At 49.3% G+C, this 11,715-nt stretch overlaps 1 protein-coding gene across 2 annotated transcripts in view; it reads right to left on the bottom strand.

Annotated features, from left to right (window-relative positions):
- Window positions 1-6,036, bottom strand: part of EMILIN1 (elastin microfibril interfacer 1) — an 18,368-nt gene extending 12,332 nt beyond the window's left edge. Inside the window, exon 1 of one of the 2 annotated variants that reach the window (XM_083733144.1) lies at window positions 5,637-6,036. In XM_083733144.1, the coding sequence (XP_083589270.1) occupies window positions 5,637-5,824 (188 nt within the window). In that variant the 5' untranslated portion in view covers window positions 5,825-6,036. The remainder of the gene's footprint in view (window positions 1-5,636) is intronic. The other variant, XM_083733143.1, reaches the window with a different exon arrangement.
- Between the last annotated feature and the right edge of the window lie 5,679 nt (window positions 6,037-11,715).

The raw sequence follows: 11,715 nt of genomic DNA, 5'->3' as shown, positions 1-11,715 counted from the left end.
CCCTCATCGTTCTGCCTAGACACTGAGGTCCAGTGCCAAGGGCCTTCTGGCGGTTCCCTCATTGCGAGACGTGAAGTTACAGGGAACCAGGCAGAGGGCCTTCTTGGTGGTGGCGCCCTCCCTGTGGAACGCCCTCCCACCAGATGTCAAAGAGAACAACAACTATCTGACTTTTAGAAGACATCTGAAGGCAGCCCTGTTAAGGGAAGCTTTTAATGTTTAATAGGTTATTGTATTTTAGTGTTCTGTTGGAAGCTGCCCAGAGTGGCTGGGGAAGCCCAGCCAGATGAGCAGGGTATAAATAAATTATTATTATTATTATTATTATTATTATTATTATTATTATTATTATTATTAACCACAGCCTTATGCAGGATGCAAGCACAGCAACAGCAGCCCCCAACTGTGACCCTCAGCAACTAGTATTCAGAGACACCAATGGAGAGATACCTTGGCCTTGATGTGGTCCCAGATAACCTGTTGTCCCCCTCCCTCCCTGTTTTCACCCAAGTCCTCTCCATGGGCCAGAGGAAGCGGACTAGTCCTGCCTTCCTTTCCTTCAACAAATCCCAACTCTAACCCCCCCAAGTTCTTTTGCATCTGAATGGCCAAGAGCTGAGATTGCTGTGGCTTTTTTTTGCTTTTTTTTTGCAAATGGGCAAGAGACAATTGGGTGGGAAAGTCTGAAAAGGATCTTTCTTTCAACCTACATTTGCCATCTTCTGTTGCTTCAACACTAATTATGGAATTATGGAATTGTAGAGTTGGAAGAGACCCCAAGGGACATCTGGCTCCAACAAACACACCCCACATTGAACAAGGACATGAGAACCGTTTCGTTGTTGTTGTTTAGTCGTTTAGTCATGCCCGACTCTTCGTGACCCCCTGGCCCAGAGCACGCCAGGCCCTCCTGTCTTCCACTGCCTCCTGCAGTTTGGTCAAACTCATGCTGGTAGCTTCGAGAACACTGTCCCACCATCTCGTCCTCTGTCGCCCCCTTCTCCTTGTGCCCTCCATCTTTCCCAACATCAGGGTCTTTTCCAGGGAGTCTTCTCTTCTCATGAGGTGGCCAAAGTCTTGGAGCCTCAGCTTCAGGATCTGTCCTTCCAGGGAGCACTCAGGGCTGATTTCCTTCAGAATGGAGAGGTTTGATCTTGCAGTCCATGGGTCTCTCAAGAGTCTCCTCCAGCACCAGAATTCAAAAGCATCTATTCTTTGGCAATCAGCCTTCTTTATGGTCCAGCTCTCACTTCCATACATCACTACCATTTAATTAGGTGGCTCTTAATTCCCATGGGTGGGACATGGGTGGCCCTGTGGGTAAAACCTCAGTGCCTAGGACTTGCCGATTGTATGGTCGGCAGTTCGAATCCCTGCGACGGGGTGAGCTCCCGTCTTTCGGTCCCAGCTCCTGCCCACCTAGCAGTTCGAAAGCACCCCTAAGTGCAAGTAGATAAATAGATACCGCTTTATAGCGGGAAGGTAAACGGCGTTTCCATGTGCTGCGCTGGCTCACCAGAGCAGCTTCGTCACGCTGGCCACGTGACCCGGAAATGTCTCTGGACAGCGCTGACCCCCGGCCTCTTCACGGCGCAGGACTCTCTTCCCAACATTGCCTGTGGCCAAGGAGTTCCAGGAGGTTCTGGTCTTAATTCCAAAACCTACAAAGACTATCTGACCGCATGCAACAGGCTCATTCTAAAGAAGATGTACCAAATGCACAACACCATGTCTCTTTCAACTTGCTAAACTCAAGCCAGATGTGAAGGCTTGGGAACCGACCAGCTGGTCCTGCCCTCTGGATCAAGCCCTCCCCGATCCCAGATAAACTCCACTCCTCCTTCTGCTTAGTGTTTTACAAAGCTCTGTCTAAATTAATTAATTAGAAAGAGAAAGGTTTTTCCTCCCTCTTTCATAACACTAGAAGTCCTAGATGTTCAATGAAGCTGAAGATTGGAAGATTCGGGACAGGCCAAATAAAGTCTTTCTTCATGCAGTGCAAAGTTGATCTATGGAACTCCCTGCCACAGGAAGCAGAGGTGGCCACCAGCTTGGATGGCTTTAAAAGAGGATTAGACAAACTCATGGAGGAGGAGAGGACTATTACTGTATTTTTCACTCCATAAGACACACTTTTTTCCTCCTAAAAAGTAAGGGGAAATGTCTGTGCGTCTTATGGAGCGAATGCGTGGTCCCTGCAGCCGAATTGCCCAGGGGCAAAAAGCAGATTGAGTTTGTTTTTTTTGTTTTTTAGAAAGAGGGAAGGGGGTGTTGAAAGGAAGAAGCTGATCGGCAAGCAATCGGGAGGGAGATCAGGGACGCTAGCGATAAAGGAGGCTGCCTGGGAGGGGAGAGGTAAAAGCCCATGGATCCTCAGGATTTTTGCACTGGGTCACCCCAAATTCACCATCAGATCTCATAGCATGTCCATGGCTACATCTTGCACCAAAAAATCACGCACCCACTGTTTCTTGGGGCCGCAATGGCGCAAAAACGTGGTTACAAAGCACAGATCCACATGGATTCCCGGGATTTTTGCATTGGGCTACCCCAAACTCACCATCAAATCCCATGTCTGTGGTCACAGCATGAACCACAAAAATCATACATCCACAGTTTCATTCAGAATATTTTTTTTCCTTGTTTTCCTCCTTTAAAAACTAGCTGCTTCTTATGGTCAGGTCCGTCTTATGGAGCGAAAAATATGGTAAGGGCCACCAGTCACAGTCAAAAGCAGCAATGCTTCTGAATCCCAGTTGCTTCAAACTGCAAGAAGGGAGAATGCCTCTCTTGTGCTCAGAACCTGCTTACAGGTTTCCTACAGGCATCTGGCCGGCCACTGTGAGAACAGGATGCTGGCCTAGATGGCCCAGTGGCCTAATGAGCAGGGTCCTGCCTCAGCAGAGGGGAGATGGGCACGGATGGGGCAGAGGCACCGGAGTGAAGTTCTTCAGGGAGCAGGCCCCACGGACACAGCCTGGGACTTTGCTCAGAAGGGGTTGTCCCACGGGAGCAGGGAAGGCGTCTCCAACCCGCTCCTGTTTCTCGGAGATGGTCAGGATCTTGAGCAACAGAGGATGTGGCTTCAGCTGGGAATCTCCCTTTGCTTTTCTCCAAGGGATGAAGGCGGCTCTTTTCTGGCAGAGGAGGCATAAAGGGGGGGGGCATTGCTCCACGGCCACCCGCTCCCTCCATGCACAATTGCAGCCAGTGAGGGCTGGTCCATAGGGGGAGTGGGGCCCTTCCCCACCTGCCCCCCGCCAACTCCTGCCTGCTCTTTCCTTCTGCACTTAGATATATCATCTTTTTTACTCGAAGGAGCTCAAGATCTCTTCTCAATTAATCCCCACGACAACCCTGTGAGGAAGGCGAGGCTGAGAGAGGATGGGACGGCCCACAAGGTCATACCTGGCAAGCTCTGTGGCCAAAGATCCTAGTCTGACACTCTAACCACTGCGCCACAATGGCTCTCCAAGCCCTGGCCCCTCAGCCTCCTCCTCCGCCTCCTTTTGGCCCTCCTAAAAATCAGCATGGAGAGAGAGGATGGGGTCAAAGCTATGAGATGGCCCTGCCTCTCATTGGTTCAGCATCTGCCCACCTGGCTCTCCACCTCCCCCTGCCCCCCAGTCCCAATGGGCACCAGTCACCAGCTGGTCACGGCTGGGTGCGGGCAGAATTGGGGCTGTTGCGTCCAGGAGACATTTCCTGCCTGCCTTGGTCTCCCTTGTCCAGGGACCTTTGATCAGGGAGGGGTGACCTGGCTGGGATGGGCAGCTGGGAAGAGGCCAGAGGAATTGCCTCTAGGCCTTCCGAGCTGACCCTGATCTGAGCCAACATTAAAGCTTCCCGGCAGCTGGTTAATATTTGCCGGTTTCACCTCTTCACCTTCCCCGCTGCTGTCTCACAGGAAGTCCCCTTTCCAGCATTTTTGGCTGGGTGAGCCAGGGCTGGGCCCCAGAAGGCTTTCCGCGTGGAATAATCACAGGGGCGCATCTGAGGATGTGCAGAGTGCTTTTCCTGCACCGCAGCCACAACGGGAGGGGTTTCATTTCGTGGGGGGAGAGCCCCTCGCAAGCCTCAACCCAGCCTGTGTCTCTGACTCTCTTTCTCCATGGGGGGGGGGGGGTTCCCAGGCACCCCCGGAGGTATCGCCCTCATCCTTTGGGGTTTTCTGGAGGACGATTCAAGCCCCTGGGCTCTGCCAAATCTTTGAGCTCCGAGACAGTTCGACTTCCGTCTAGCTGCTATTTTGGTTCAAGTCTGCGCACAACCTCCTAACATTGTTGGACTCGCTTCATTCCTTTTAAACAATTTATACTGCTTGGCTGAAAATGTCTCGAAGCAGAGGGCAAGAAACGCAACAACGAAAAGGTAAAACTATAAAGGCAGACTTCACTTAAAATGCCTGCTGGGTTTATTTGTTTTTTTTAGAAGTCTTCAATAGGTGGCAGAAGTTCAACAGGGAGAGTCTGACCTCAACTGGAATACTATTCCCGGTGAACACAAACTCCGCACCGGAGCCATGACGGGGGTGGGGGGTCTAGCTGTGACTCCCCTGGAGATCTCAGGGATCTGGCAGGGGAGCAAGAGATCGGGTGGTCCTCCTGGTCCCATTCCTGGCTGGTTTTACCTGTTGCTGCAGCAGCTACTTGGAGGGTCTGAATAGCTGCCTTGCATCCCGTCGCGAATCCATAATCTTGGGAGCCCCCAAAACCTGCCCACGAGGAGAGGCCTGGCGAGGAGAAATCTGGGAAAGACCCTCCCCTCCCCCGCTCCTGGGTTGGTCTGGGAATCTCCCGGAGTACTAAGAAAGACCGGGGGGGGTGAAGGTGGCCTACAGAGAAGAGCCCCTCTTTGGCGGCATCCCGCCCCCTCCCTTGTTGCTTCTCCTATCTGCCCGGAGGCGATGCTGCCGCCGCCGCCGCCCCCCACTCCGGCTTATGGGGTTGCAGCCTCAGACTTGCAACGTGCCCCACTTGCCCCCCGCCCCACAGACTGCCTTTCCCGACAACCCCCTTCTGCCAAGCCTGGCACCCACCCAAACCTTCGCCTCGCCTCTCCCGCAGAGTCCTTCAGGGAGTCTCACCCCCCCGCCAGCCCCCGGCCAAGCGCCCCGGGACGCGCCGTCCCCTGTCCGGACTCCGAAGCAGCCACGTCCCAAGTCCCCGCGGACACGCCCCGGCCCAGCACCCGCAGCCCATCCTCCACTGCCCGGGAGGAGCCTGGCTCGGGTCGGACGGGGGCCCCCATCTCTTCATGGCGACGGGTTCTAAGGCCTGTTGGCACGACCCCGCCCCTTAGAGCCCCCCATCATCCCCTTGGCAGCACAAGGCCCTCCAGAGCCCCTGGCAGGACCTGGGGGGGCGTAGGATGTTCAAGAAGCCCCCAGCCCTGCTCCGTCTTCCCGCCCCCTCGAGCTGGTCCGGGACTTCCAGCCTCCAGCGCCCCTCGCTCTCTTGGCGGCTGCTTGGCATGCAGATGAACCCCGCGAGGGAGAGCCCTGCCTGAATCCCTAGAGGAGCGCGGCTGCCAGCCAGTGCAGGCATCGCGGGGCCAGATGCGCCCCTGACCCGCTTCTCCCTCCCTCCCTCCCTCCCTCTCTCTCTCGGCCTCTGCCCCCCTGCGCGCCGGCTTACCTGTGGCGACTGGCCACGCGCGCCCCTCCGTTGGCCGCCTGCCCCCCTGCGCCCTGGACGTGCGCGGCGAAGGGCAGCCCGGCGCCCGTGTAGAGGCTGTAGCGGGGCGGGTAGTTCATGGTGCCCGCCGGCCCGGCCAGCAGGCCCCACCAGAGGCAGAGCCACGCGGCGGCCCCCGGGCCGGCCATCCTGGTGCTTGGGGGTCCCGGCGAGGGGCGGTCAGCTGCGCATGGCGGGCCCCCCGACGCCAGCCCGGGACTCCCTCCTGGCCGCTGCGCTCGCTCTGGGCTCCGCCTGGGCGCGCAATGACAGCTTCGCGGACTTGGCGAGGCGAGAGGGGTGGCTCACGCCCCCCCGACTTCCTGCCTGGCCGGCCTGGGCCCCCGCGCCCCGTCCGCCCGCCCCATCGCGGGCTTCCCCGCTCCCTCGGCCCGGGCTGGCCTTGGCTAGCCCCCCAGCTCGCCCCCCTCGCCTCGCCAGCCAGCGCCCGGCCACCGCCAGCAGGGGAGTTTCGGCCGCTCCTTCGGGCCGCCCCCTCCGCTCCGCGCCCTCCTCGCTGCGGCTGCCGACATCTGCTTCTCGTTACTGTCGGGGCCGGGAGGAGGAGGGGTGGGGAGGAGGCGCGGGGAGGGGGCGGGCGCGGGCCGGCAGCCAGCCCCACGGCCCCCGGGAGGACGCGCGGCGCGGCTACCGAGCGAGGTGCCTGCCACGGGGCGGCTGGCCACGACCCACCACGCCGCGGGGGCCCCGTCGGGGCAGCCCCTCCGCCGCTGCTCCGGCTGGATTCCTGGCCCCCGTCCCACCCCAGGCGTCCCACGTCACTAGCCAGGAGAGTTGCCAGGCAGCAATCCGTCTGGACGGTCCGGGGGTGTGTGTGTCACGTCTGAGACAGAGAAGCCTTTGTTTCTTAGACCTCCCCCAGCTGGTTCCTGCCCGCCAAGATGGCTTCTGGGATCTCTTTCATCCCCATCGATCCCTCGGGGACAAGACCCGGCCCTGAAATAACCTCCGTCCTCCCACGCCTGTCCAGCCAGGCTCTCCCGGACCCCGGACCCACCAGGCGCGAAGACCACGAGGCAGGAAGGCAGGGGTCATCCCACGGGGGACCTGGAGGCCTGCGGGAGAGGCTGACCCAGCTCAGGCTGCCAGGAGGCTCAGCGACCCCCCTGCCCCATTCCCCAGGAAGGCCAGTCTTCTTCTTTTTTTTTTTTAATAATATTTTAATAAATTTTACAAAAAAGTTTAACATAACGACAAAAATCAAAAATAATCACAATAAACAACAAACAACAAACATCGAAATGCAAAACAGAAAAAACAAAGAAAAAACATAAAAAAGAAAATTTAACATAGAAAAAAAAACTCTCTCTCAAGTTAATATCCTTCAAAACCTTATTTTCCTTACTTCCACCCGCCTTCCTTTCTTGTATTCCACTTTAAAAATTAGTTTAGCAAGATCATTCATTATTCAGTTTTATCCTTATCCCTCCCTTCATATTCTTATTTGTCTTAATCACTAGAACCCCTTCATTTCATTTTCAATGTCCTCAGCATTCAAAAATTTTACAATGTTTTTGTAGGTAAACTTTAAACTTCTTCCAATCCTCTTCCACCTGCTTTTCTCCTTGATCTCGGATTCTGCCGGTCATTTCTGCCATTTCCATTTAATCCATTACTTGCATCTGCCATTCTTCCAGGGTGGGTAGGTCTTGTGTCTTCCAGTGCTTTGCGATGAGTATTCTTGCTGCTGCTGTAGCATAAATAAATAAAAGTTCTGTCCTTCTTTGACACCAATTGGCCGACCGTGCCCAGGAGAAAGGCCTCTGGTTTCTTCAGGAAAGTATACTTAAATACCTTTTTCAATTCATTATAGATCATTTCCCAGAATGCCTTAATCCTTGGGCACGTCCACCAAAGGTGAAAGAATGTTCCCTCAGTTTCTTTACATTTCCAACATTTATTATCGGGCAAATGATAGATTTTTGCAAGCTTGACTGGGGTCATGTACCACCTGTAAATCATTTTCATAATATTCTCTCTTAAGGCATTACATGCCGTGAATTTCATACTGGTGGTCCACAACCGTTCCCAGTCAGCAAACATAATGTTATGACCAATATCTTGTGCCCATTTTATCATAGCAGATTTAACCGTTTCATCCTCAGTATTCCATTTCAACAGCAGATTATACATTCTCGACAATATCTTAGCACTGGGTTCTAGCAGTTCTGTTTCCAACTTTGATTTTTCCACCTGGAAGCCATTTTTCCTGTCCAAATTATAGGCCTCTCTTACTTGAAAATAGTGTAGCCAATCCTGCACCTTGTCTTTAAGTTTCTCATAACTCTGCAATTTCAATTTGTCCCCTTCCTGCTCCAAAATTTCCCAATATTTTGGCCAGTTAGATCCCATATTAGATTTTTTCAAAGCCTTTGCTTCCATAGGTGAGAGCCACCTTGGGGTTTTGTTCTCCAAAAAGTCTTTATATTTAACCCAGACATTAAACAGTGCTTTCCTGACAATATGGTTTTTAAATGCCTTATGTGCTTTGTCCTTACCATACCACAAATATGCATGCCATCCGAAAACATTATCATACCCTTCCAAATCTAGGATGTCTGTGTTCTCAAGAAGTAGCCATTCCTTCAGCCAGCAGGAAGCTGCTGCTTCATAATATAGCTTAAAGTCCGGCAGGGCAAACCCCCCTCTATTCTTTGCATCAGTAAGAATCTTATATTTTATTCTGGGCTTTTTGCCCTGCCAGACAAATCTAGAAATATCCTTTTGCCACTTCTTGAAACAGTCCATCTTATCAATAATTTGCAACGACTGAAACAAAAACAACATTCTTGGCAATACATTCATTTTGATAACCGCAATTCTGCCCAGTAAGGAAAGCTTCAAATTTGTCCAAATTTCAAGATCTTTTTTCACTTCTGACCAACACTTCTCATAGTTATCCTTAAATAAGTTAACATTCTTAGAAGTCATATTCACCCCTAGGTATTTTACTTTTTTCACCAATGTTAGGTCTGTTTCTTCCTGAAACCTTTCTTTCTCAATCGGCGTTAGATTCTTCTCTAAAACCATAGTTTTTGATTTGTTCAGTTTAAAGCCTGCCACTTGACCAAATTCCTGTATTATTTCCAAAGCTCTTTTAGTACTAGGGATTGGCTCCTGCAATGTCAATACTAGGTCATCTGCAAAAGCTTTAAGTTTATAATGTTTAACTCCGACCTGTATACCCTGAATCTGTTGGTCCCTTCTGATCATGTTCAACAAAACCTCCAGGACTGAAATAAAGAGCAAAGGGGAAATTGGGCAGCCTTGTCGTGTCCCTTTTTCTATTTTAACCTCTTCTGTAACTGCATTGTTCACTATTAATTTTGCTTTTTGTTCTGAATAAATCGCACCTATACCATTTCCAAACCTTTCTCCAACCCCCATCCCCTGCAAATTTTTCATCATAAAACTCCAAGAAATATTGTCAAAGGCTTTCTCCGCATCAATGAATATCAAAACAGCTTTTGAGTTAATATTGACTTGTAACTTTTCCAAAATGTCAATTAAGTTCCTCATGTTATTTGACAGATGTCTACCTGGGAGAAAGCCAGCTTGGTCTTTATGTATCATTCCTGCCAGTACTTTTTTCAACCTTTTGGCCAAAATATCTGCAAAGATTTTGTAATCCACATTAAGTAGGGATATGGGGCGGTAGTTCTTGAGTTGTGTCTTTTCAGACTCATTTTTCGGTATAAGCGTGATGTAAGCTTCTTTCCACGACTCCGGCGCTTTTCCCCCCTCCATAATTTCATTGCAAACCTCCATTAGCGGTTGAATTAAATAATCTTTCATAACTTTGTAGTATTTGGAAGTTAGCCTGTCCGGGCCTGGAGACTTGCCTAGTTGCAAATTCTGAATGGCACCTTCGACCTCTTGTTCAGAGATTTTATCATTCAATATTAATTTGTTTTCTTGAGATATTTTTTGTAGTCCATTTGTTTCCAAAAATTTCTCAATTTTAATCTCATTCTGTGGCCCTTGTGCGTACAATTGTTTGAAGTATCTCTGGAAGCAGTCTTTAATCTCCTGTGGATTTTGTATATTCCTGCCATTCACTTCAAGATTAGTCACTGTGTTTAACTTTTGTCTTTTCTTCACCTGCCAAGCTAGCAGCTTTCCACATTTATTAGCCGATTCAAAAGTCTTTTGTCTCATTTGTTTAATCTTCCATTCTATATCCTGATTTACCATTTTCAGATATTGTACCTGATGTAATTTAATTTCTCGCAAAATCTCTTGTGACTTTGGTTTAGTCCTTAATCTCTTCTCTCCTCCTCTAATTTTTTTCAAGATCTTTTCTTTTTTCTCCTCTTGAAGTCTCCTCTTTATAGCATTTTGTTGAATCAAAAAGCCTCTCATTACAGCTTTACTTGCGTCCCAGATTACTCTTTTTTCCACTGTTGTCTTCAAATTTATTTCAAAATAGTCTTTCATGATTTTTTGGGCCTTCTTAATGATTTCTGGATCTCTAAACAAGGTGTCATTCATTCTCCATCTAAAGGAACCAATCAGTGTTAATTTCATGTCCATTCTCACAGGGTTATGGTCGGAGCAGATTTTTGGGCAGATTTCCACTTTTCGAATCTTGGGTGCCATCCCTCTAGTAATCCAAATTTGGTCGATTCTTGTCCAAGTCATATTGGCTTCAGAAAAGAAAGTCCCCTCTCTACCTAGGGGGTTCTTAGTTCTCCAAATGTCAATCAAATCCATATTGTCTGTCATTTCAAAAAAGGTCTTTGGTAGTCTTCCATCTTTTGTAAGTACCTGTCTTTCAGATTTGTCCATATTAATCGACACTACGCCGTTCATGTCTCCCATCAAGATAATATTTTGGTCCATAAAGTCCAGCAACGTCTCATGCAGTTTCTTATAAAACTCTTATTTCCCCTCGTTAGGTGCATAGACTCCAATTATTAATAGTTTTTCTCCTTGAAATTGTATTTCGATTGCCACAAATCGTCCATGTTCATCTTTAAAGAGAAATTTTGGTGATAATTTCTCTTTTGCATAAATCACAACTCCTCTTTTTTTAACTTTGTCCGATGAGATAAATTCTTGGCCTAGCCTTTTATTTATCAGTAGTTTCCTGTGGAGTCTTGTTATATGTGTTTCTTGTAGACAGATCAGGTCCAATTGTTCCTTTTTCAGCATATGGAAAATTCTCTTCCTCTTGCTAGGGGAATTCATACCCCTGATGTTCCAAGTTAATATCTGCAGAGACATATTGTAATTATTTTGATGTTCCTCCAACCGCTCCTTGAAGTTGCTCTTGGTCTGACAGCGGTGTCACTTTCTCTAGTTGGTCCAATCCCAAGGGGTGTCTTCCTAAGTCAAGTGGTCCCAGTCCTGGTGTTCCCGGTTCTTTTGTTCCGGCCTCTCTTTGTAGGTCTTCACGGAAGTCTCTCAAGAAGCTCACTTTATCTTCCTCTGATCTTATCTTTATTTTCTTTCCTTTGAATGTGAACGAGAGGCCTTGAGGGAATTCCCACCTGAACAAAATGCTATTTTTCCTTAACAGGCCTACCAAGTCTCCGTAGTTGGCTCTGAGATCAAGTAAATATTCTGGGATGTCTTTAAAAATTTCAATTCTCACACCTTGAATCTGGAGTGCTTTCTGGTAGTGGAGACTCAGTATTTTGTCTCTTTCTTCTTTTGACCTTAGAACAATCAAACAGTCTCTCGCTCTATTTTTCCTTTTGACCCTTCCCAATCGAAAAGCACTCACTATCTTAAATTCTTCTTTTTCTAAGTCCGGGTCCCAGCAATCCTCAAATTCTGATGTAAGAAATTCTATTAAATCTCCTTCTTCTACTTCTGGGACCACCCTAATTCTCAAATTAGTCTGTTTCTCTTTAAGTTCAATCAAGCAGAATTGTGCCCTGTAATCATCCAATTTTTTATTTATTGGCGGTATCTTTTCTTCTACCGCCAGTACCGTCTCCTTCGCTTCCTCTGCTGTCTTCTTTGTCTCCTTGGATTCCTGCAGCAGCCTGTCGATAGCCTGGGTATTAGAATT

This window comes from Podarcis gaigeae (genome assembly GCF_964106915.1).
Source record: "Podarcis gaigeae genome assembly, chromosome: 3".
NCBI classification, from domain to species: domain Eukaryota; kingdom Metazoa; phylum Chordata; class Lepidosauria; order Squamata; family Lacertidae; genus Podarcis; species Podarcis gaigeae.
The sequence above is the reverse complement of the archived record's forward strand: the minus strand, read 5'-3'. Positions and strand labels throughout refer to the sequence as shown.